At 39.9% G+C, this 27,320-nt stretch overlaps 1 protein-coding gene across 3 annotated transcripts; it reads right to left on the bottom strand.

Annotated features, from left to right (window-relative positions):
* Window positions 1–14: 14 nt before the first annotated feature.
* MYEF2 (myelin expression factor 2) lies at window positions 15–27,320 on the bottom strand. 3 transcript variants are annotated; one of them, XM_030577069.1, is made up of 18 exons: window positions 26,946–27,320; window positions 22,182–22,411; window positions 20,905–20,957; window positions 19,656–19,663; window positions 19,415–19,508; window positions 18,328–18,519; window positions 17,348–17,501; window positions 16,268–16,317; window positions 16,115–16,178; window positions 15,845–15,946; window positions 14,524–14,574; window positions 14,376–14,447; window positions 14,213–14,308; window positions 13,951–14,052; window positions 6,583–6,654; window positions 4,175–4,380; window positions 4,043–4,094; window positions 15–820 (listed from the first exon to the last, which is right to left on the bottom strand). In XM_030577069.1, exons 1-18 carry the CDS (start codon window positions 27,299–27,301, stop codon window positions 657–659), a joined length of 2,118 nt encoding a protein of 705 aa, XP_030432929.1. In that variant the 5' UTR covers window positions 27,302–27,320; the 3' UTR covers window positions 15–656. The 3 variants fall into 3 exon arrangements, with proteins under 3 accessions (XP_030432929.1, XP_030432930.1, XP_030432931.1); XM_030577070.1 differs by having other exon boundaries at window positions 13,951–14,049; XM_030577071.1 differs by having other exon boundaries at window positions 14,376–14,420.

Genomic DNA, 27,320 nt, shown 5'->3' with positions numbered 1-27,320 from the left:
ACAAAACAATGAGAGAGGATCAATTTCTTCATTTAGTCAAATAAAAAAATCCAAAACTCCCTTTGGGCTCTAAAACTTATTTACAGAAGTTCTAAATCATGGCATAAAAGTAATCTTAAAAATAAAACAACATCACAGCCTAATTGGAGCCCTTTCTTTTAGAGTCAAGAATTACAGTGCGACTACAATGCATATATAAAACCAAAATTCTGGAAGGGACATCTAATTTTTTACATTACAATGTTGATACGATCTGGGGGAAATCTGAAACACTAAACAATTCCCACTATGCAATCTTGAGAACAGAGAAAATGGCTTATTTTATTAAAAACAGTATAACCATTCATTTAAACTGAATGACTAGAGACACTTGGCCTAATTTTCCAGAGGTGCCAAGCATCCACAGCTTCCACAGTCTTTAAGCGGACTGCAGGAGTTCAGTACCTCTGAAAATCAGGCAAACTGTCCTTAAAAACCAAACATAGTAAGATTTAGTTAACAAGAATCACAGTATATTAAACACTATACTGTTAAAGGCTGGTGGGATTTAAAAGTTTGTTTTTACTGCTTTTGTAAGCATACAATGTTACTAAAAATGACTTACTAGGATATAGAAGCTAAACAGACATAGGAATGTTCCTGAACACAGTTTTAAATTATGCATTGCGATCCAAGCGTACATCAATTTCTCTGCCACTGATTTTTATGCCGTTCATTATTCTACAGGCTTTTTCAGCAGATTCTGGTGAGTCAAACCTGACTGTTCCACAGCCTTTTGATTTTCCATTCTCCATTTTTATTTCAGCAAACATTACATGACCTGAATAAATAAGTTAAACAGCAGTTACTATAAAGGCTACATTGCACTACCAAGTTAGAGATCCAATAGCAGATTGAGGTAGAAGGGCATTAAGATTTTAGGAGGCATCTAAGCTTAGATGTTAAAATACAATTTAAAAACATGCTACGATCAAATGAGCTAACCAAGTGTAAGGCTTGCATCCATCTTACAGTAGATTGAATCTTTGGGTCAATCTGAGGTATTAATTACATTTTTATTTTTAAAAAAAAGTGTTAAAACAAGGAGTTGCTATTTCAATACATTCAGGAAGCGTTTACTTATTGAAAGGAAACATAAGTGTTAATACAGCGGACAAGAATCAGAGTATGAAAACTCCCTGGTCTACACAAATAGCAACAGTCCTTGTCTCATACCAGTATAGGATTAAACATGCCTTTGCTTGAATTAATTGAGCTCAGTTGCACAAACAGAAGAATCCTATTAGAATAAGACCAGTTTTGAGGCCCTTTCAGCCACAATTTGAGCTATCAGGCAGTTTAAAGATGCTAGCAATCACATGGTGATTACTTAAGAGGTGCATGTTACAGTAAAACACTCATAGTACAGATCAAATGGAGTGGAAGTTCTGTTACTGGAGTGATTACTGAAATAAGAATTAGATGACTTTTCATGGATGGACATTCCTTTATCCTCAATACACTCCTTTAGAAGACCTAAGATTTCAAAAAGCACTCAGGACAGAAAACTAGTCATTAACTGGGTGTTTTTAAAAAAAAGACATGTCATAATGAGCTATCCTTTTAGCTATACCATGCTAATACAGGCAAACCTCACAATAACGCACCCTGCCACAACGTGAAATCGCATATAACGCGATCGTCAGTTGGCTCCCCTTCAAGGCCTAATACCAGTGGTCCCCAACGCCATGGCACCCGCAGGGACATTGATGTGCCCCCGCTTAGTGCCTAGCAGGGGAGAGAAGCTACAGCCCTGCGCCTGCCAGGGACAGAGAACTCCGAGGCTGCAGGCGCTGGTGCTCTCTGTTCCCAGCAGGCGCGAGCCACGGCTCCTCTTGAGGCCAGAGAGGAGCCGCGGCCCCGCGCCTGCCAGGGACAGAGAGCACCGGCGCCCGCAGCCTCGGAGTTCTCTGTCCCCGGCAGGCGCGGGGCCGCGGCTTCTCTCCCCTGCTGGGCACTGGGCGGCGTACATCAATGCACCATGTTGGGGACCACTGACTTAAACTGACCGGCTTGAAATCTCGCTATACCACAACCCCGCATTTATCGCAAGGGAATTTTTTGGACCCCAAACATCGCGTTATAGCAGGGTTTCACTGTACAGCCAAGCCCACAGCAGTAGGCAAGCCTCTCTAAAATGTAGGCCTCATTTTTAAGAGACTCACAATACAAGACTGATTTTTCAAAGAAAGATGAAACATTTAGAGACATTCTTTGTAGTCCCTTAACGATATTTGCATGACGTACAGATTTTTCTGATTTGTACTAATCATTCTTTTCTTAAAATCATTCAACAATTACTAAATTAGCTGCTGTGAAGATTGTCAAAGAAAAGCAGATGCATTTCTAGGGCTCATCTAGTTAAACCTGAACAGAAATTGCGTTGTTTGCAAACAGGGATACTGTGGGCACAGGCTAAAATGCTTTTCAGTATAGCTTATTTCTGTAAATTTATGGATAAAAACTATTCTGGTAAAAGCACCTTTGTAACTGTATAACTGCATCTACACTACCAGTATTATTGGTTTAGAAACTGATATAGCTAAAGCAGTACAAAAAGCTGTATTTGGACAACTCTTAAACAGAGATTCTGTTTTCATACTTCTCCTTAGTTTCCCTCCCTACTTCTCCTTTATACTAATATCTGCAGAATGGCTTGTAAAGATTTTTCCACATTTTAATTCCACATTCTTCTAAATGTTCACAAAATTCTTTTAATTTTAAAATGCAACATTATCAAGGTTACACATGAAAAGAAGGCAGCTATTAAGATTAGCTCAAATGCAAAAAATGGTTACTACTGTTTGGGGCAGGGACCATCTTTTGTTTCGTGTTTGTACAATGCCAAATACAACGGAGTTCTTATCCATGACTATGGGTTCTAGGCACAACCGTAAAACTTGAAGATAGCCAAGAGGAAGAACGTTTAGGTACAAAAATAGCCACAAGAGACTGGCAAATAGTTTACTATCTTATGCACTCCTGCCAAGTAGCATAAACACTGGGAGGGAAAAAAACCCACACACCCCCTGTAGCAGCAAGTCTCAAAATCTGGGTCAACTGACTCAGGCTTGCACTACAGGGCTAAAAACAGCAGTGTAGATGTTCCCACTCAAGCTGGACCCCAGACCCTGAGGTTCCCATACCCCTCCCAGGTTTCAGGGCCCAAGCAGGAGTGTCTGCTCTGCTATCTTTAGCCCTGTAGTGCCAGCCCAGATCAGTTGACCTGGGCTCTGAGATGCACTGCCGCAAGTTTTTCATGTTGTTTTTTGCTGTGTAGATGTACCCATAACATCCAAGCAATGAACATCTTTGCATTAAGTCAGAAGCAGGAATACCTGCAACTTCATTTGCTTGGACAAAATGTATGTACATTTGCTATCAAATTTGTAGAGCACAAATGTTTGACTATCTATTCAACATCTCAGCATAGCACTGCCATCTGATAGTTATTTCTTCCTCCCCTCTCCCCCCACAAAGTAAAAAAAGGCAATTAGGTTCTGAGTTCAGAAAGTGAGTTTTCAAAGGGGGAAACAAGTTGTTTGTTCTTACATCTAAGCCCCATGATTCATGCATTTTTAGCAATAGGGCTATAAAGGCTTTCTGAATTACCTGCATAAATCAATGCTATGTTGAATATCCACAGCAATCCTGCAAGTCTTCCATACACAAAGCCAAAAAATATAGCAAGAATGCTTTTATTCCTTTTAATAAGCCACAGCCCTCAGATAATACACAGACCAGGCCCATCTAGCTGAACAAAAACAATCTGCCTCCAGCTGTAAGACACATCTAAAGTCGCAAGGGTAAATTTAGTGCAGTAATTTTCCTAGAAATTAAAGTATGTGTGCTGCATAAGGCTGGCCAGACTACTCTTCAGGCTATTTAACATTTTGTCTAGGCAATAACTACATCCCACTGTCCCTGTAGACTGAACATTTGTTAAGCTCTTACTTTATGGCTTATGCAGGACAACAACATTTGCAACCTTCCATATACTTACCACATTGACTGAATTTCTCTTTTAGCTTCTGCCAGGTCAAGTCAAATGGAAGCTAGAATGAAAACAAGTATTAATAATATGTACAGACACCGAGTGGAAAAAATAGGTGGCTGTTTGAATTCATATGCTTACATTTCTGACAAATATCTGGTTGCCTTTAGAACCTCTCTCTCTCACACCACTTCCCATCGGGCCAGCCACAAATCCTCGATCCATATCAATGTTCCTGTCAAGGCCAGCTCCCATAGCTGGTCCCATTCGATCAAAACTGGAGCTCATTCGATCCATCCCCATCCCCATTCCTCCAGTCATACTATTCATACCACCCATTCCACCACCTAGGCAGAGAGAGGAAGAAAAGATGTTCAGGAAATAAAAATAAGTTTACTTCACAATATTAAATTAAATGCAAGTTATAGCTGTACTGTAAGTGAACTTAATTAGTATCAGAGGGGTAGCTGTGTTAGTCTGGATCTGTAAAAGCGACAGTGTCCTGTGGCACCTTATAGACTAATAGACATATTGGAGCATGTACATGCATCCAACAAAATGAGTATTTACCCACGAAAACTCATGCTCCAGTACATCTGTTAGTCTACAAGGTGCCACAGGACTCTTTGCTGCTTTAACTAATTAGATCTCTTATGTAAGGAAAATGCAATCATTTTAGGAAAGAAAACTGGTCTAGTACAGAGCATAATTAAGTCTGTCATATTTCATATAAGCTCCTAGCAGATTCAAATATTAGCGTGTTAGCCTGATCACAGTTATTACATTCTTTGCAAGTTACTAAAATTGATGTTTTTATTTGAACATTTCTGAATTATCAAAATATCAGTACTGTACAATAAGATACCAAGTAGCAGATACAGAAGTGTTGATGGACTAGTACTGTATCTATAAAAAACATTCCAACGAATAACATCACAAACCTCACAGGAACTGGAAATTCATGATTTTCAAATTTCACTGAGTCATACAGTGGACCAAAAAGATTAAACAAAAATTTTGTAGACATTTTAGAAGATGGATAATTCGAGCATTATAATCCAGGAAGGCAAAATAAAAATACATCAGTTTTCCTGAATGCAGATACACACACTTTTACCTACCTGATGGCATCATCTTCCAAAGGAACGGTTCTTTGGATATTACACTGGATTGACATTAATAGCCACTACTTGATATCGGAAGCCTGGACTTTCCAACATTAAATGCTATTTTAAAGCACATTAGTTTGTGTCATGTGTGTGAAACTACTGGCACTCAGATAAATATCCTATTGAATATTTTATGAATCCACAATTAAAATTCAGGTAAGGCAGGAGCTTCAACTTCATCCATGTCTTGAGTATCAAGGAGGTGGATTTCCTAATGTGTCACCCAAAATAGTCAATGGCAAGGCATTACTGTCTTTCAACTACCCCAATGTGAAGGTGTCATGCCTACTGACTATCAATGTTGCCTTTACACAAAAAGTTAACTGAATTATATCTGAAATTCTAGACCACAAATGATGGTTTCTAGCATGCTTTACTTAGTGCAAAAATTACAGTATTGAAAAATCAGAGCTGTTTGTAGGATTCCTAAAAATAACTCACCCAACCTTTCTTCTAGCAAGAAGTTTACCAGAATGCTGCTCCTTTTGTCAAAAATAATTAGCATACTAAGAAGTTTGACAAATTCCAACACCAGATTAAAAGTTAGAAAGGATGTAGTGAACGAGGAGGAAACTCCGTGTTTATATATAAATAGGGCCCTACTAAATTCTTGGTCCATTTTGGTAAGTTTTACAGCCAGAGGGTTTTTTTAATTGATCAATTTCACGTTTTCAGATGTTTGCATCTGGAATTTCAATGTGTTGTAATTGTGGGGGGCCCCAACCCAAAAGGGCATCATGGAGGGCGGGGGTGTAAGAAAGCTGGGGAGGGGGGGGGCGTGAGGTCGCAGGATTGCCATAGAGCTTCCTGCAGCCAGGGGAGGTTCCTGGAGGTGGGTCTGATCTCCCCTGTAATGCTGGGAGTGCCCCAGCCGGAGACTCCTAGCTGCTAGTCAGGGCCAGGCTGTAGAGGGACAGGACTTTCTCTTCCACTGCATGGCCAAGGGGAGGAGAGATATCAGACCCACCTCTGGGTACCCCAGAGATGGGTCTGATCTCCCCTCAGAGTGGTCATGCAGGGGAAGACGAAGCCCCATCCCTCCCCAGCCCAGCAGACTAGCAGCTGGAGATCAGTGAACAGTAGGAGCCCCCAGTTGGGGTGCTCTCAGCCCTGCTCCTCCCCTCCAATAGCTAGATTTCATGGGGGGAGGCCTGATTTCACAGTCCCTGAATTTAGTAGGACCCTATATATATGGAAAGCATCTCTAGCAAAAGAGCTCCTCCAAAAACAATTAGAATTACAATCACAACCTGGGACTGATACATGAATATTTTCCTGTCACTGAAAGTATTGCACTAGAACAAGTTAATTATTTTCAAAAATGATCTGCTACATTTATATATTGATCATTTACATTCTGTTGGAACCAAATCAACCTACTCATTCCAGATCCTACTGGGCCCATGCTAGAAGCGCCCATTCCTCCTGCAAAACCACCAACCATTGCACCACCTAAACAAGGATAGAAAAAAAGTCAAGTTAACAAAGCCAGACATATTAGCAAGTACACTAGTTAACATTTAAAACAACACAAGACATTCTTATGATTCTTCTCTGTGGACTGGTTTCACTTGTGTAGATTAGATGGGTTGGTACTTTATTATGCAAGCTAGGTGGGAAGCCTCTAACCAGTGACTTTGATGGCCCCTAGTCCTGAGCTCTTTTTACAGGTTTTAAGATGCTTTCCAAAGCCTCTTTCTAGGAAAAAAAATTCTTTTGTACGGACAAATTGCCATTAGGGTAAGCTATATGGAATAAAGAAAAATGATCCTGCAAGAACACCAAAGCAAGGCTAATAGGACCACCTTATTGTGAAAAATATAGGGTGGAAGAGTCTTCTGTCATTCCCACTCCCAATTGATGTGCCGATACCAGGAGAATTACTTGAAGCTTTTGCTTCTCGTCCAAAAGATGCAAAACAATTCAAAGGACTGCTTATTAAACAAACACTCAAGTAAAGATTCCACTGGGAAGGCTATGTGGCTCAGAGGAGAGAACATGCTTTTAGGAACAACGCTAGGGATGTGGAAGAAAAGACATACCAAATTCATTAAACTCCTAAGAGCTGCAAGACTGAGGCAGCAAGGGAAAAGTACTTTAATTCCACCATTCTATAACTCTCTCATGATGGATTTGGTAGAGGTTACCATAGCACTACCCCTACTGTCCCTGTCCAGATTCTGTTGTAAGCAGCTAAACTGCCCTTCTTTCTGGAGTAAATTTCAGTACCAGGCGAAGTGGCTGAAACTATAATAGTAAAGAACTGAATTATCAGACACAGATGGGCACGATATATTGGGGAAGAGTCAATGAGGCTTTTGTTGAGGGAAATAATACCTCACCATTCTATTAGAATTCTTTGAGGATGTCAAAGTAAGCATGTGGACAAGGATGATCCAGTGGAAATAGTGTACTTGGACTTTCAGAAAGCCTTTGATAAGGTCCTTCACCAAAGGCTCTTAAGCAAAGTAAGGAGTCATGGGATAAAAGGGAAGGTCCTGTCATGGATCACTAACTGGTTAAAATCTAGGAAACAAAGAGTAAGAATAAATAGTCAGTTTTCACAATGGACAGAGGTAAATAGTGGTATCCCACAAGGATCCATACTGGGACCAGTTCTGTTCAACATATTCATAAATAACCTGGAAAAAGGGGTAAAGAGTGAGAATAGTGAAGTGGCAAAATTTGCAGATGATACAAACTTACTCAGGATAGTTAAGGCCAAGGCTGCAAAGCGCTACAAAGGAATCTCACAAAAACTAGGTGACTGAGCAACAAAATGGCAGATGAAATTCAGTGTTGATAAATGCAAAGTAATGCACATTGGAAAACAATCCCAACTATACATACAAAATGATGGGTTCTAAATTAGCTGTTACCACTCAAGAAAGATCTTGGAGTCATCGTGGGCAGATTTCTGAAAACATCTGCTCAATGTGAAGCAGCACTCAAAAAAGCTAATAGTGTGAGGAACCATTACAAAAGGGATAAACAAGACGACAGAAAATATCATATTATTTATATATTTATATCCACTATATAAATCCATGGAATGCCCACACCTTGAATACTACATGCAGTTCTGGTCACCCATCTCAAAAAAGAAAAAAAAATTTTTTTCTTTAAATTGGAAAGGAGAGAGAGAAGGGCAACAAAAATGATTAGGGATATGGAACAACTTCAATATGAGGAGAGATTAAAAAGACAGGGACTAGTCATCTTGGAAAAAGAGATGACTGAACAGGAATATGATAGAGCTCTATAAAATCATGAATGGTTTGGAGAAAGTGAATAAGAAAGTGTTATTTACCCCTTCACATAATACATGAACCTGCGGTCACAGCAAATGAAATTAAGAGGCAACAAGTTTAAAACTAACTTAAGGAAGTACTTCATACAACCCACAGTCAATCTGTAGAACTTGTTGCTAGGGGGTGCTGTAAAGGCCAAAAGATATAAATGGGTTCAAAAAGAATCAGATAAATTCATGCAGAATAGGTCCGTCAACGGCTATTAGCCAAGATGATCAAGGATGCAACCCCATGCTCTGAATGTCCCTAAACCTCTGACTGACAATAGCTGGGACTGGACCATAGGGCACATATCACTCAAACTGCCCTATTATGTTCATTCCCTCTGAAGCACCCTGCACCAGCCACAGTTCGAAGACAGGAAACTGAGCTAAGTGGACCATTGGTCTGACCCAGTATAGTCATTTTCATGGAGAAGAGAATAGACAGAACTCTCTCTGATCAACCTAGATCTGCTAGACTGTGACAAAGGCAGCATCACTGTGACAATAGATCTTGACATGAGAAGACAAAAGGGTGCGGTTCTAATACCATTCAATGTATGTCCACAAACTGATGACTTGCTCACCCCGGAACTATCAGCACAACCTTGGCTCTGTCTTGCTTGATTTTATTATCCTTCACATGAAAGAAAACAAGAGTGTGCATGGTATGGGCTAGAAGGAAGAACACTGAAAACTTCATGTTGTCCATGCTACTTTATCTGCTTGAGAATCTTTCACATTCTGGGTTTTTTATCTATCTGGTCTGGTGTTTTTTGCCACAGAAAGTCAGTGACTGACTTGCCCAGACTGCTCACACTCTGAATACCCAATTTCTGAAACTGTTCCCCAGTGCGGATATATTTTCTGCGTAATGAACCTGATGACAGACTGGTTAGCTCAGCAGTTCAAATGGAAAGATGATTCTTCTCTGCAAATCTGAGTAGAAGGATGGTCTCTCAGAGGAAGAGTGTTTCCCCCTTTGCCACACAGTGTTATCTGACCTCAGAATAACGTGCTGATTCTGGCTAGAATACTGAGCTTGTTCAATGCAAGCTGGGCTTTTCAGTGCTCCAGCGGGTGGGCATCAAAAGCTCTCTCTCTGAAGTACAATATTTCCTTGGGTCAGATGGATGCTTAAACCGGATCCTCAAACCCAAAAAGCTTATGTTCGGGTCCTGCAGGGGCATCCTTTTCATTGTTTCATCACAATGCAACACATTTTGTGACCTATAGGGGAAAGACTATTTCATACTTATTGCTTTGATTGAAAATGTCCTCCATGATAAGGAACCGTTCGCAGAGTTTGAAACCAGGGTACTAAATCGCAGCAGGATACAGTAAGGTTAAACAACATCAGCAGAGCTCAGATTGCCCAATTTGCTAGAGAAATCTACCACGCTATCAGATTTTATCCTCAAAGTGATTCTCTGAAGGGAATACTAGTCTCCAAGCTTTTGTTAGGAGTAAGAAAGCTTCTGCCAAGCGCTTCTCATTAATGAAGAGACCTAGACTCAAGAACATCTCCACTCTGGCCACAGCCATTAATACACAAACTTCTAAATAAGCTAGTCATCGAGGTAGATGATTTCATAGATCTTGTTCTAGATTCATAAGTTTCCTTGATATTGTAGGCAAGGAAGAAGGGAGAGCCTTTTACTTCAAACAATGCCCCTTAAAATGGTCAATACAGTCTCTTTGGAGCATTAAAGCTTTGAAGACCCTCTTCGATGCACCAGTGGCCCATTTTCCTTAAGTAAGAAGGCATCAGCCTAGATATTGGGATAGAAGGACAGTAGGGTCTTCCTTGGCTAAACACAGCATAAATCAATAGTTATGATGTAAAGTCATAATAGTTTAGCTAGCAAAAGGAAAAAAATAAAAAGTTATAGGTCCTCTGGGATTCTATCAAGTTCTCATTAAATACAAAGGCAATGCCAAAATACAATCAAGAGAAGCAGATATCTGGTATCTTCCAATTACTTCCATTCTTGACACTGCTATCCTGCTCAGTGATCCCTAAACAGTAATGACCACAGGGAGCAGGGATATAGACTTTATAGATACAAATCAGCCCAGGACACTTTCACCTTTAAGTATGTACTGTCTTGTTCTGTTACAGCAGCACCAGAGAATGCAAGTATATGGCAGAACCCTGCTGTTTTGCACTCTACTTGGCTGAAACCTGCTCCCATCTATTGCATGCAGAACTCCCACATCCAATTCTTCACAACAGTATTAAAATGCACAGACTTAATACTAGCCTCTGCAAGACCAATATGCATCATCAGTACACAGGGGAAAAAAAAAAAATCTGATATTCATGTAAAACAGGTGTCGGCAACCTTTCAGAAGTGGTGTGCCAAGTCTTCATTGATTCACTCTAATTTAAGGTTTCATGTGCCAGTAATACATTTGAATGTTTTTAGAAGGTTTCTTTCTATAAGTCTATAATATATAACTAAACTATTGTTGTATGTAAAGTAAATAAGATTTTTTAAATGTTTAAGAAGCTTCAATTAAATTAAAATGCAGAGTCCTCCGGACTGGTGGTCAGGACTCAGGCAGTGTGAAAATCAGCTCGTGTGCTGCCTTCGGCACGCATGCCATAGGTTACTTTCCCCTGGTGTAAGAGATCTGCAGTCAGAGCTAAGTTTGTACTTTCAACTGTGAAATTTGGTCTACAAATACATAGCAGCCACTATCAACCTAAATATATTCTATTTTGAATGTCTTCACTTCCAAGGAACCGTTCAGCCACTTTAAATCCAAGATGGGGCAAAGATTTCTTGTCATCTTAAAAGATGGGAAATAGTCTAAAACAGATACCAGAAAATCTGATGTCTTCTGGAAAGGGGCAAATTAACCAGACTGTGCAAAGATGATAAAATGATTTGCTAAGAATCTTCTTTTCTGCCTCTGAAGAAAAGACTGAATCATCTTGTGAGACAGGGAGACAAGAGGACCCACTGATCTTCTGTGATGTGGACCCAATCCTTAAAGATGCCCCACCTCAAACAGAGAATGTATGAAGAGTAGAAGCCATTCACAGGCCAGGAGAAGCAGCACTTCCAGACTGACTTGTGTACATAATGGTTCGCTAATTTGACTTAAGCACCCGTCTAAATGGAGATTTTCTAATTAAAATTGGTAATCATGCCTGAATCTCCTTCAGGGAAACACTGTTTTACAAGCAAACTTTATGGTGGCAACCTAAACTAGTCCCCTCTGCCTCTTCCACTGAGGCATCCATATATCATAAAGGATTTTATGAGTCAACCTCATGCTATTCTTCACCTTTGCAGGGTAGAGTTAACAGAAAAGAAAGTCAATCTCTTTAGCATGTCCACCATAAAAGGAAGTAGTAAATAGATTCATAGACTCTAGGACTGGAAGGGACCTCGAGAGGTCATCGAGTCCAGTCCCCTGCCCTCATGGCAGGACCAAATATTGTCTAGGCCATCCCTAATAGACATTTATCTAACCTACACTTAAATATCTCCAGGAATGGAGATTCCTCAACTTCCCGAGGCAATCTATTCCAGTGTTTAACTACCCTGACAGTTAGAAACTTTTTCCTAATGTCCAACCTAAATCTCCCTTGCTGCAGTTTAAGCCCATTGCTTCTTGTTCTATCATTGGAGGCTAAGGTGAACAAGTTTTCTCCCTCCTCCTGTTGACACCTTTTTAGATACCTGAAAACTGCTATCATGTCCCCTCTCAGTCTTCTCTTTTCCAAACTAAACAAACCCAATTCCTTCAGCCTTCCTTCATAGGTCATGTTCTCAAGACCTTTAATCATTCTTGTTGCTCTTCTCTGGACCCTCTCCAATTTCTCCACATCTTTCTTGAAATGCGGTGCCCAGAACTGGACACAATACTCCAGCTGAGGCCTGACCAGCACAGAGTAAAGCGGAAGAATGACTTCTCGTGTCTTGTTTACAACATACCTATTAATGCATCCCAGAATCACGTTTGCTTTTTTTTGCAACAGTATCACACTGTTGACTCATATTAAGCTTGTGGTCTACTATAACCCCTAGATCTCTTTCTGCCATACCCCTTCCTAGACAGTCTCTTCCCATTCTGTATGTGTGAAACTGATGTGTGAAATAGCTACATTTAGGCAGAATCCAGGCTCATCCTTGAACTTCTGGTCAACCTAGACTCTACTTCTGCAGAATACTTTTTATCCTAAATGAGCAAGTGAAGCCAAGAGAGTAGTGAAACCTGCTCAGTCAAAAAAGTGCAATATCCTTGCACAGGACATGGTGACCTAAAAGTGGAGAAAAATATCAGAACAACCTCCTGAGCTGTCTTTACTCCTGGGGACGTTTTGCGCCACTATGCAATGCTGAATTTTTCAGAAATTAACATGCATGCAGAATTTCCTTGCCCCACAGAAATGGACTGCAGTGCTGAGGGCCACAGCTAGTGGTTGCTGGACCCAGCAGAGCCCAGCTCACACCTAGAAAACAATGCCAAGGGATGGGGGAGAGAGCTAGAGGATTCCTGGCAGCTATAGTTTCCAGTATGCCCTGGGGGAGAGAGAGGCAGGAGCTTGGCTGGGCTCTGTGGGTGGTGGAGTATGGGATGAGGGAAAAGGGGGTTGGGGTATACTAGCTGGGGGAGCACAGTGGCTGGCTTGGGGGGTGGAGGGGGAAGGGGTTGTGGGTGTCTCCCCCTCCCAGCTGGGCTCTGGGGGAGGGGGAAAGGAGCAGAGAAACAGGAACTGGGTTGTTATGGGCGTTTCTTTACTCTCTACTCCTGGGGGAATTTGTGTGTGTCTATATTGTTACAGGCATACTTGCTGACAGGTATTTTGAAATAAATTACCAAAACAACAAACTGCTGTGATTATGTAGTATGATTTTGACAAATAAATTTCAGAATTTTAAAATATTGTGCTCAGAATTTTTATTTTTTTGGTGCAGAATTTCCCCATGAGTATGACTTACATCAAAAAAAGAAAGGAAGCAGACTCGGCCTGTGCAAGGAAGGGGAGGAGACAAAGATGGTAAAATTTCACTGTTTCTATTGGATGCTTCCTAACCAATTTACATAAACAGGAAGTACAACCTGTCTAGTGTGCACTAATAAAACAAGGCCACAGAAATTGCAAGACATATCTGAACAGCTGGTATGTAGTTTTCAGAAAGGTGTCCTAGAATTTCAGTTCTTCAAATACTCAAAGTTACTAGCTATGTTAACTTAAAATATTCTCTTTAAACACACCCTCATTCAGAAAAAAAAAATTGGGGGGGGGGGCAGGGCCACCATACTTCCATCTATGTAAAGATCTAAATTTTATCCTCATTGCAACACCTACCAAAATGCTTTTTGGAGACTGAGGTTGAAGATGAAGAGCAGATAGATTTACTAGTTGGTTTACTTGTCAAAAGAAATAAGAAATGTGATTGCTCAGGAAGAACTCAAGTTTGACAGAGTTACCATACCCATTCTTCCAAATGAATCTCCAAAGCCCCGGTTCATTGCCATGTCACTCCGACCAAAATCTCTGTCAATACTTCCTCCCATTCCACCACGAAACATTTCTGCTGAGAATATACCAACAAACAAGCAGAAGTTACAATAGATTTTCTGTTACATTTTCAACATAAGATGTACATAAATTACATATTTCGTGTTTGCTCATGTAAAGGGAAAGTAGTTTAAAGCACAAATCTGGACAGCTCACATTTAAGTTTGCTAACTTACCTCCCATGCCAGTTGTCATGCCTCCCATGCCGGTTCCTATGCCCCCACTCATTCCACTGCCCATATTTCCTCTGAAGTCATCTACACTCCCCATCCCTATGTAAAGAAAAGCGTTTTAGTAACAATAATTGATTAAAAGGAGAGGGAGAGAAAGTTCACTCACCTCCCATTCTGCTGACTCCACCAAATCCTCCCATGTTAGTCATTCCTTCCATTCCACCAAATCCACCGATACCTATGCAATAAAAAAAATGTTTTCTATACAATATTTTAAAGACGTTAACAGAAAAGAAATAAAAAAATACATATACCTCCTCCCATTCTGTTCATTCCTCCAAAGCCTGGGCCATCCATTCCGATACCTTCAACAAAAAGTTATACATATAGTTTAGAACACAGAAAAAGCTCTCTCCTTATTTCTATATTATTACTCCTGTGGGAATTCTGCACCAAAAATTAAAAATTCTGCGCACAATATTTTAAAATTCTGCATATTTTATCAAAACAACACTATATAATCACATCAATTTAAATTATTTGGGTAATTAATTTCAAAATAGTGTCAGCAATTATGTCTGTAACAATACAGACAAAAAAAAATTCCCCCAGGAGTAGAGTGTTAAAGAAACCCCTACAACAACTCAGTTGTGTTTCTCTGCCCCTCCCCCCGAGCCCTACCTCAGGGTCAGACACCCCCACACTCCCTCCAGGGCCCAGGTCCACCTCAGACATTCATGCTCACTATCCTCCCAGAGCCCAGGGATCCAGAGGGAGAAACAGCCTGATGCTGGGTCCTGGGCTTGCACAGAGTTTCCTGCATGCCACCTCCTTCCTCCAGGGCAGGGGTGACTAACCTATGGCTCCGGAGCCACATGCGGCTCTTCAGAAGGTAATATGCAGCTCCTAGTATAGGCACTGACTCCAGGGCTGGAGCTATAGGCGACAACTTCTAATGCACCAGGAGGTGCTCACTGCTCAACCCCTGGCTCTGCCACAGGCCCTGCCCCCACTCCACCCCTTCCCAGGCCCTCTCTGGAGCCTACCGTGCCCTTTTCTGCCCCTCCACTGAGCCTGCTGCTCCCTCCACCCCCAGAGCTTCCTGCACACCACGAAACAGGTGATCAGGAGGAAGAGGGAGGTGCTGATTGGCAGGGCTGCCGGTGGGTGGGAGGCATTGGGAGCAGGGGAGGAAGCTGAAGGGATGCTGCTGACATATTACTGTAGCTCTTTGGCAATGTATACTGGTAAATTCTGGCTCCTTCTCAGGGTCAAGTTGGCCATCCCTGCTCCAGGGAATGCCGGGAACTGCAGCTGCCAAGAACACTTCAACTCTCTCCTGCTCCCCCTTGGAGTGTCTTCTATTTGCAAGCTGGGCTCTGCTGGGTCCAGTGGCCCCAAGTGGCCATCAGCACCTCTGCAGCCTATTTCTGTGGGGTTAAAAGGAAATTCTGCACAGAACATTAATTTTGCGCAAATACTGTATTGTGCAGAATTCCCCTAGGAGTAATTTATGTAAATCAATTAATCAAATTCACACTATTCAAGGTTTAATTTGTTAGAGCAGATTATTTTTCCTGAGGCAAGACCAAGAACCATTAACGTTATAGAGAAAAGAAATAAAAGTATCCTCACCTCCTGGACCCATACTGCCCATTCCACCACCCATGCTCAATTGGGTTGCACTGATGGGCTGTCCTCCTGGTCCAAGTCCCATCCCAATACCTCCAAGGCCACCTTTGAAAACCACAGTAAGTATCACCATCAGGAATCAGGATTTCTGTTGCCACAATGAGACCCTACAAACGTCATTCATGCCTCCTGGTGCAGACATCACACAGTTCCAGACTGCAGATCATAATATATGAAGTTCAAGGAGTAAGAAAGATTATAACCCATACTCACGAGGTAACTGTGGCGTCTTGTTCTCCACCACACGGAAGTCTTCATGAGGAATTGATTTGTCATCCTGTTGTGAAATGAGTATTATTAGGAGGGACTTCACTACATTTTAGCTTAGCTAAAAGTAAGGTATAAGGGGACGGGCAGACAACTCACCATTTTTACATGCATGGGTCTATCAAACAGGAACTGTCCATTGAACATAGCTGAAGACCAAGTCAAAGAAGTTTGATCTGACTACTGAAGGCAGTCTAACTAGTTTTAAAGACTCACTTTTATGATTTAGCTTACCTATCTCCCTCACCTTTCTTAGTAGTTTCCTCCCCCTTCTCCAATCAAGAGATCAGCTAGTTAGAATGACAGTTATAGACAATCACTGAACAAATCAGCTCCTTTTTCAACCTTAACTACTGGACTGCAGAGTTATCCTCTCTCTCAGGCCCAATGATTATTTAAGTGTTTATCTACATTTGAACCGTCACTAGGCAAGAGAATGTTTCTGAATTCCAGTGGTTAGAGCACCCACCTCAGAAGTCGCAGAAACTGGTACAGTCCTCCTGCTCCACTCTTTCATCACGTATACATTACAGAATGGCTTCAAAAAGAGAAACTGAGGAAGCCCCACATCAGAATATTCCATAGCTCAGGGGTTAGAGCACTTTCTGTTCAAACTCTCTCTCCCAAAGGGGTTGTGGGAGAGATGAGAATTGTACCTGGGTCTCCCACATCTCAGCAGAGTGCTCTAACCACTGAGCTAACAGTTATAAGGTAGGCACCACCACCACCACCACCACCACCTGGATTTTGAATTGGACCCAATCTGGTGAGTGCACCCGGAGGCTCCCACAAGCCACACAAACCAACGAATTCTTATCTTCCCCTGGTTCATGAATTGCTCTGGGACTTGGGCACCTGGACACCTAGAATAGAACTAGACATGCCCCAAGGTCTAAAACCTAGAAGGAGTTGCGTGGACTTCAGTGGCGCCACGCACAGGGATTTACGTGCCTGATTCTGGAGTTTAGGTGCCTAAGCTGTTTTGTGAAGTGCATTCAAGGTCTTCATGTACACAGAAACTGAAGTTTAGCAAGCACATAAACTAGCTACAATGCAAATGGATATAGTGTAGCTTTAAAAATCAATCACATACACTCGTATCCATTCAACACAAACTGAATCCACATTTAACAAATTGCTCCTTTAACTAGATAACTAATTCTCAAAAAATAAGGATACATATTGCCTGAACTGCTTCAATTGCTTGTTCAAAAGTGACTGTTCCCATTCCTCGACTCTTGCCATCCTTGTCTTCTTTGATATCTGCACGTTTTACAGTTCCAGCAATGCTGAACACCTCCTTTAGTTTCTTCCAGCCAACTTTAAAGTCAAGCTGAATATACAAAATTACACAATTGCAATACATTTATCTCTTCTCATTAAATAATTTAAAAGACATTTTACAGCATAGTAACTTTTTAAACTCCTAAAAACAATATATTTTATAGCACATATCCACCACAACGAGTCTAACAAGTCAAATCTCTTTAAATGTGATGAATTTATGTCACTTCTGTATGCTTCCCTCCACCTCCTCAACTTTTAACATGCTGATTAGGAAGGGAAATTTTTTGCAGCACCTGCATTCCCTTAAGTGCCAGTTTGCATTTAAAGAGAAACAGGAAACTAGTTCTAGTATTTCTTAAATTTGTGCAAATTCTGAGCTAGTAAGAGAATCAGAATAAATGATCGCATTGAAACAATACTGTAAAATAGAGTGTGTGTTAATGCAAAGTAACTGGCAAGATTCTCTGCACAACAAATACACTTGCCAACTAACAAGTACACTCAGTTGTAAAGAAAAGTTAAAGTTATTTACTGGAAATAAACCTATCTGTAAATACTATTTTAAAAAATTGCAAGAAAGGACTACAGCAGAGTGAAGACCTTTAAAGAGACATGCTAGTAGTAGTTTGCTGCTCCTTAAAATTCATTTAACGTATTTCGTTTTTACACCCCAATCTGGACTCATGCATGCGCGCTCTCTTCAATTTCAGGAAAGAAATACCAGACTTTAAAATTAATTCATATGCATTTCCTTTTAAAGTGAAGAGAGTAAGTGGATGCTCTTGTGTAATTCACAGAGATTGGTACTACTGAACATAAGGATTTTTTAAGATAGACTAGACAGTAAAATTTTTAAATGTGTTTAAACTTACATTAGCAACAAAAATAGTGGACCCAAGCCTGCCAGCCTGCAAATTACTAATAATCTCAGGAGGAATGTTTGGATTATTGAGAATTGAAGGGGGTAAATTCATCAATCCAGGTGTCATATCAGGTCCATGTCCTCCTGGGAATGGTCCTCCCATACGCGCCAATAACCTGCGAGCATGTTCACCATCAGGATCCTAGAACACATTTCAAAGTAAAGCTAACACATTCATCAACAGCAGGACTGACAGTTGAACAAAAAAAGTACTATTTTAAAATTCCATAAAAAATCCATCAAAATCAACTAATATCCTTGTCAGCATCAGCAGAGGGATCAAGCACTTAATTAGCATGGAGACCTAATTCCCTCACCTCTAGAGGTGGGTCCTTTCAGATGAGGGTTGAGGCATATTGGCAAAGCACTTGTGGAGGAAGCGTGCACTGCCACTTCACATGCTGTACCTAGCCTATGGACAAGTAGAAAAGATTTCAATCTAATGGGCTGTCAGTCTAGTACCTTCTTCCAAGCACTGAGTTAATTCAATTAACTTCATTTTATTATTTGTTAATTCCATGATTAAAAATGTAACAGAACATTCCAAAGAACTATTATAGGACCCAACACTCTATATTACATTGAGAATTTTGATACTTATCTGAGATCTCAATTTGCACAATCACCCTATTTCCACCCCCGTCCCATACAAAATAGTCAGAACAATCTGACTGGCAGACTAGAGTTAAGAGTCATATTTTGATAAAAGTATAAAAACTGAAAGTAATAGCCTGGGATAAAAGAGGGAAGTGGTAGGAAGTTAGGAGGTATCTACCATTTTAAAAAGGCATGTGTTTATTTTGGCATACTACAGTCTTTAGGACACATCATGATTTTGTCACATTAGCTCACAGAAGACACAATGCCAGGGGACCAAACAGGTCCCTGGCTGGCTAAGGAAACACAAGAGGCCTCTTCACTATTGAAAGTAGAAGATATGTATAACTAATAGACCACCTAATGTTAGTGTAAAGCCACTTCAACTGTTCCGAGAAAAGATTTAATCAATTCAAGCTAAAACAAAGTAACATTCATACCTCTTTAATGTTCAGGGGTCTTCCACTAAGGTCATATTTGTTCATAGTTTCTAATGCTTTCTTTACGAACTCTTCATCTTTGAATTCAACCACACTTAAGAAGGAATAAAATATTTAGAGTATTAAAGTAAAGTTAATTTTAAAAAGCTAGCAGAATATTTGTACACACACACAAAACACACACAACACACACACAACACCAAAAAAAAAAAAAAAAAAAAAAAAAAAAAAAAAAACTTACCCACAACCCTACATCCATGATGAAGATTTGTGAACACGCGTTAAGGAGGAAAAGAAAGAGGAGTGAGTCAATAAACACAACTAATAAAGTATTTTAATATTCCATATTACTGTTAAATAACTGTTAGATAAATTTCAACTCCAGAATTTATAAACACATGCTTTTTACTGATAGGTGAAATTTAATTTCACTTAGGGTCTTTTGAACAAACATACTATAGTGGATATTACAATTAAAAAAGCAGAAGATAATATTCTAAACTCTATTTTATTCTCTTTGATCCAAACCAGAATTGGACTATAGAAAAATGCCACACAGATCGATATAAGGACAGTTAAAAGAATGTGATCAGCACACTCAGTACAAAATTTGAGTACAAAATTAAATTCTACATACATATAGTATACACGGATTTTGTGTACCTTTCTGAATTATGTTTAAAAAAGTTAAGTTATTTTTCATGAAAGTAAATTATCGACTGCACCAAAACCCACTTAATAAAAGCAACTAGTTTAGGACTGCTTTAAGTGAGCAGTACTACAGAGACTAAACTGAAAACACACCATTTTGTTTTACAAACGTTAGGGAAATCATTTACAATAATTATTCTTGCTTAGTTAGAATCAAACCTGCATTTCTCAGTTCATACAGCAGGTTCAGATCTATTATAGTTCAAACCTTTGACTGAAAAAAGACAAAGGAGCTTTAACATTCTTCACTCTAAGTGCCTCATTGCTGGCATTCTCTTGGCTGCCAACCACCTCCTTCCATTCAGTTTAAAAAACAGGCAAATTCAGTAATCCAAAGTATTCAGAGCACTAGTCCTGTAAACTCTCAAATTAGATTCTTCAAACAGTATATTCTATACATTTTTATACTTACTGGTCTCAAATAAAAATATTACATTTGCAAAATTTGTCAATTCAGTAGTTTTTTTTTTTAAAGTCCTTTACATAAAACAGATCTAGAACACAACAAAAATCCTAAATTAAAGTGTTGGCTGAAAAGTATTACCTTAGGAGAATTAAGTAAATGCCATTTGTTGACTTTATAAAATAACTCGTCCCTTACAGCCAGCTAGTTTGATTTACAAGAAAGTGTCAGACTGATTCTAATACAGAAGCCTCAAGTCTATCATAATAAAATAAAAATGAAACTTACTTTCCAAAAACTGGTACAGGTATTATACAAAAATAAAACTGCAGAGGAACTTTTAAACCTCTAGCAGATTGTTGCCCACGGCACTTACCCTTGATTTTCCTTCAGCATCCTTAAACAGCTCCACGTATGTAACCTCACCAACTACATAAGACATACAAAGGGAAAATACCAAGAGACAATGCATTTAAACACCAATATCTTGCTTTACTGTGCCCCTGTGCACAACTCTACAGAGAAGCACCTATTATTCACCAACAATCAAAACCAGACCAACATACCTCCTGTCAATGGCTATATAATTTAGCTAATTTTCAGAAATATGCAGCAGCCACATTCTCAAGAGCTATACAAACAACTATATTTAACCTAATTCATACTACAGATCATATTTTGGCCAGTATGATACAGTTGGTGAACAAATTCAGATACACACTTGGTCCCTTAACCTATCAGATTAGAACATCAACATTAGCACTTTTCAGTGACATTTGTCATCCTACTCACAACAGCTGTTTTAAGGTGACTTTCTACCTGAATGTCTTCAATCATAAGAGTTTGCCTTCAATATAATAAGCAAATTTACAAGTCAAGTATTTCACAGCAAGCCACACACTTTCTAAAGTTTCGGTGAATAAAACCAATCAAATAGTCATGTCACCTTACAACAGATACACCAAGCAAAGTTACAAAAAGTTTTTGGCATTATTTAAACAGCCTAGAAGCCAAGTGGGCTTTGCATTACTTTTAAAGAATCGATATTTTCAAGAAAAATAACAGATCTAACTTTTTACAGAATTCTTATTAGAGTTATTTTCCCCCAAACTGTCCAGAGTAAAACATTTGGGGTATCCAGATTACTCTATCAAAACTGCAACAGCAGTAACACACTTTTAATATAGATCTCCAGTCAGTCAGTCATGGCAGTAGTGACAATGCAGACAAAGTTAATTCCACAGCCAGATTCCACCAAGGAAATACAAAACATCTTTTGAAATACACACTAAGTGTATTGCTTAAATACAATAACCCTTTAAAAATCTACAAAGACTTCAACTAGACAAAACACAATCTCTTTAAAAAGTCATGAGGGCATGCATATGCTGTTGACTCTCTACTGTCACACTAAAATGGCAAGATTGTAAACACTTCATTTTCCCACACTACCCTGCGATGCAGTTGTCTCAAATGAAAGAGTGGGGGGAAGATAGATGTATCAAGTAAAGGCTAAATAAATAAATAAATAAATAAATAAATAAATAAATAAATAAATAAATAAATGCAAGTCAAACCTGTGTGGCTCAAAGGACAAAAATATTTTAAGTTCCTCCCCTTCCTATATGAAGTGGGTTATCAGGAGTGAGTTACCTTTTTCTCTCATAAGATCTTTAATAGCTTGCCATTTCATGTCATATGGGATGTTGCTAATGAAAACTCTGTTACGGTTAATAGTCTTCTTTTCTCCAGTGCCTGAATTCTTGTCCTTTGAATACGGATGGAATCTATTCTTGTTTCCAAGAGATGGAATTGCCTTCGGTTTTGGAACATACTTTTCCTTCACAGGTGCTTTCTCTTCCTTTGCTGCCTCATCATTATCCCTATATTTTCAAGAGAGAAACACATTAGTTTTGCCTTGAAATAATGGTACAATTCTACATTAATAGGGCAAATCTCACATTTTGCATGCTATCAGCTTTGCAACTACCATTCAGAATTCCCTAGTTCCCAAGATATTTTAACAATTATTTCATTTTAAACAGTCTCATTTCATGAACACGCTCTTTTATTTGGCAACAATAAGAAGTTAAAGTTTGCAAAGAAAGGCCACACTGTTCCATTGTAATCACAGTAAGGAAGTCTGGTTAAGTTGTACTTCTGTAGTATGCCTGTCAAGTTCCAGCAAGGTGGTGTTATAAAGAAACTGATTTTTAAAAATGTGTGTAACTGAGATATATCATCCTAGTTATTACAAGCCTTGAGACTTAGGAGTTTTAAATAGAGTACTGAAAGGTCTTTACATAAGACATCAGTTGCAATTACACAATATTCCTCTCATATTTAAGTGTTACAAGATTGCAGAAAAGGATTTGGAACCCTCTTGCTTAACTTATTACATGAGCAAAACAGTATCTTCAGAACACCTCACAAGCTGTATTTTTTCAACCGGCTTGCAGGACCTAAAATTTTACACAAAATTCTGACACTTTCAGCATGTAGCTAAAATGACCTAAAATACATATTTCTATTCTATAAATACAGTATATCGCTGGACTGTTTGGTTTGTGTTTATTGAAGAATTATGAAATTAAGAACTAAGATTCTCTTCATGAAAACTACACCTTCAAATGTAATCAACCTGCACATCCTGAGTGGGCAATAGTCAATTTATTACTGTTGCGCTAAGTAAATGAAAAGTTCTAGTGTGGTCCTATTTATTATCCACCCACAATGCCAAACTCCATTTTAGGAATTCAGAGCATGAATCTGAAGCAATTACTTTTCTTAGAATTAGAAAGCACTGGTGTGAAATGGGCTTTGTAGCCAAAATATGTAATAAATCAAGTTAGTTGAGAGATTATTGCAAAGTTTATATCCAAAAAAGCTATTATATTCAAAAAGAGATTATATAAAAAAAACGCAAGCATATGTAGGTATTTTCATATTTTATATATAGCAAAACAATCTCTGCAATAATCTCATCACCTGAGCATTCATAAGGATATAGAAATCCACAGATGCAGAACTTCTGTGCATCCGAGAAGGAGAGGCAATGTTTTCTGTAAAATATGAGCTATCATTTGAAATAGTTTCTTCCCTGACTACAAAGAAAACCTTCTAAACGGGATTCAAAGCAGCATTACCTTTGTAGTCTGGAGACCAACTGAAATGACAACTTTAAGAGCTATGAACTTCCCTATCTCACTTTAGTGAGGAGTCCATTCAGTCAGAAAAAGTCAATCAGTATAGAATTCCCATGGAAGTAATGAAATTAAGCAATACAGGGAAATCAGTTATAAATTAGCTAATTAAGGAAAGGGATTTTTTCTTCAAACTTGTCTGTAGAGCAGCTAGCACATTTTTATTGTTATATTTGACTTCTTGACCCAGATCCCCAAAACAGCAAGAATTTTCATTATTAATCAATTTTACGTAAAGGGATTTTTTGTTCATTCATTCTGTAGTCAATCACTTGATAGTTAGATGGACCCAACGTAGTATGCATCGACATGTGCTGGGGCCAAAGCTGTGTAGGAACAATAGCATGATTCTAAACTTTGATTACAATCAACAGCATATATTATTAGCATTTACTGTATAATGCTTAAATATGACCAAGAAACAATAATTAAACTGATTTTTATTTTCTGATTCTAGATATTAGTAATTAAATTTTAACTAGAAGACTGCATCTGTAGGAAACAAACTGAGGCAAACATTTAAATCCAAAATTGTGCAGAAAATAAACCTTAAAAACAAAATAAATAAAATGATAAATCTTCCAAGCTTATGCATAAAGAACCCATAGAAAAAGATGATTACAAATTGTAATATGCACATGATTTCTCATGATACCAAAGTTAACAAAATACTTACAGCTCAGAATTCTAGTTACTTAACGTACTGCGTTGAAAAAGTTATTCTAGGAACTTCTATGGGTTCTGTTCATAAGCATCCCTACAAACCTGTAGGTAGGTACAAAGTGGCAGTGTAGGATGTTCCACAACTAAGTGCCTGATCCTGCAAACACAGATGCACATTTTTAACTTTGCTATCTTGAGTAGTCCTATTACTCAAAATAGTAGGTTTAAGTAGGTGCATAAGTAATTGCAGGACTGGAGTCCACTTTCACATAAGCATTATCTGGTTACAGGAGAATTTTAACAGACTGAAATTTGTCTTTTGACACACATTAAAATTAACAAAGTGCTTTCTGTACATGATTACAGGGGGAACAGAGGGGGGATTATGTGTACATGAAACCCTGATACCCAGGATTATATCTTGCATTGCTTTTTAAATAAACCAACTCCACTAAAAAAAAAATATATGGTAACAGGTTTTTTAAGTCAAGTCATTGCCACAGTTGTTACATTCCCAGATGAAAATGAAAAACTGTTATTACTACTGTGTTGCATTTTGATGTTTGCACAGCAGTTTGAAAATGCAAGGCCCTACATATGGCCTTAAACCAAGAATAATACAAACCACAAAAATAAGGAGTGTAAGCATTTAGAGCCCGGTGAACACAAAAGAAAACCTGGCTTAGGTTACCTCAAGATATGTAAAACATAATCTACACATATGCATATATGCCTGCATACATATACCTGTCCCTGGAAATTTCCACTACATGCATCTGACGAAGTGGGTATTCACCCACGAAAGCTCATGCTCCAAAACGTCTGTTAGTCTATAAGGTGCCACAGGATTCTTTGCTGAATCTACACAAATATCATATATGGTCAAGAATACCTTCATTCTTCACCCCTTTTATAAATGTTTTTATTCTGAATCTGACCTCAGTTGTGTGTGTTTACCACAATCCATATTTTTAAAATTTCAAATGTCAATGCAGCTTTCAAACAGCCATCATGTATTAAAAGAAGTCTGTAACAAATTACTTTTCTCCCAGGTGTGAACTGGGTAAAATGAGAAGCTGAAAGTTGTACAGATTTGAGATCAAAGACTTCCTACATTCAGTCATTGCCTAGTAACAGTTTGAAGGTATGATGCCAAGAACCATCAGCCCTAGAAAATCCATTTGCTTTATTACATTGGAAAGCTGAAATTCCAAGCTTCCTAATAATATTCCGTATCTGTCCCTGACAGGTGATGGTTTACTGGATCTTAAAATAGCACCACTGTAATTTATATGAAAGCTGACAATTTTTAAAACCTTTTCAAAATGTGTTACAACTACAGATTTTTCTCTATCCACCTGCACAAGAGGACTCATAGTTTTAAGACAACCTGGCCTTACAGATGGAGGGATTAAAAAAAAAAAAAAAAAAAAAAAAAAAAAAAGGCAGCAATGTAAACTCAGGCTACGTCTACACTACAGCATAAAATCGAATTACTAAAACCGGTTTTATAAAACCAATTTTATACGTCCACACTAGGGCACATTAATTCGGTGGTGTGCGTCCAAGGTCCTAGGCTACCATCGATTTCCAGAGCAGTGCACTAGCTACATTAAAGGAATGAGACCAATAACTTCGATTTCTGTCCACACTAACCCTAAATCGATATAGTAATATCGATTTTAGGGTTACTCCTCTCGTTGGGGAGGAGTACAGAAATCGATTTTAAGAGCCCTTAAAATTGATTTAAAGTGCCTTGTAGTGTGGACGGGTTCAGAGTTAAATCAATTTAACGCTGTTTAAATCGATTTAACTATGTAGTGTGGACCAGGCCTTACAATATATCTCCAGAAAAGCGCTGTATAAACAGAACAGGTTATGGTATTTGAAGGCATAAAGGTTCACTACTTAAAAGCGACCTGTGGCTTGCCATGGAGTGATGATCAACTCCCACTCATATAATCCTCATACTTACTGTCTGTGTTACACGCACAGGCTTGGATTCAGCGAGCAGACGCACCACCATGCAAGGAAGCGCACTGCTCCCAGTGATCACACCGAGAAACCTCGTCATCGCCAATATAATGCAATTGCCTTGCCTCCTGCCTTGCCGCAGGGCCACGCTCTCCATGCTCCCAAGAAAAGGCTAATGGGATGGGGGAGGCAACCCTCCCCTAACGCAGCACCCCATCGCAGGGCAGCCCTCATGAGCCTCCCCTCCCCCTGCTCTTAGCCCCCTCCTCCGACCTCCTCGTTATCCCCTCCTCCACACACCGCCCCCAAGCTACACCACAACGGCTAACACTAAAGGGGGGGCGGGGGCTCTACTTCCCCTCCCCGGTGATGGGGGCTCCCCCGGACGGAGTAGCCCCATCCCCTCCACTCCTGGAAGGGGGAGGAGCCTTATGGTGGGAGGGGGGAAGGAGAGGACGGGCTGCCTCTCTACCGCGGCCTAGGCGGCCCGCTGAATCCCCGCGCTCAGGTAGCCCCGTTGCCTGGCCCCCTCCCGCTTGTCCCCCGGCTCGGAGCCCAGGCCCAGCCCCTCACACACATTTTGACGCCATTGGCGCTGCCGCCGCTCTCGGTCACTGTTGCCGCCGCCTCCTCTTCATCCTGCTGTTGAGGCTGGTTGTCGGGGGCGGCTAAGGCCTCCTCCGCTCCCCCCGGGGGCGCCGCGGCCTCCGGCTTATCGTTCTCCGCCATTTCCTTGCCTGCCTCCCGTGCCGCCGCAGCCGCTGGGTTTGAAAGGGTCCTAAGCGCCCTGGCCTCTCCGCGCCGGCCCGGCCAGCTCTCGCGAGAACGAGTCCGGAAGGGGGGGAGCGAAGAGGGCTGTTGGGTTACCATAGTGACGCCGTTGTGCCGGAGAGGCCTGTCGTCTCCATCCTCCCCTCTTCTAGGCGGGGACATCTTACAGGCGTCGGTCAAA

Source organism: Gopherus evgoodei, chromosome 10 (assembly GCF_007399415.2).
Source record: "Gopherus evgoodei ecotype Sinaloan lineage chromosome 10, rGopEvg1_v1.p, whole genome shotgun sequence".
Classification (NCBI taxonomy): domain Eukaryota; kingdom Metazoa; phylum Chordata; order Testudines; family Testudinidae; genus Gopherus; species Gopherus evgoodei.
The sequence above is the reverse complement of the archived record's forward strand: the minus strand, read 5'-3'. Positions and strand labels throughout refer to the sequence as shown.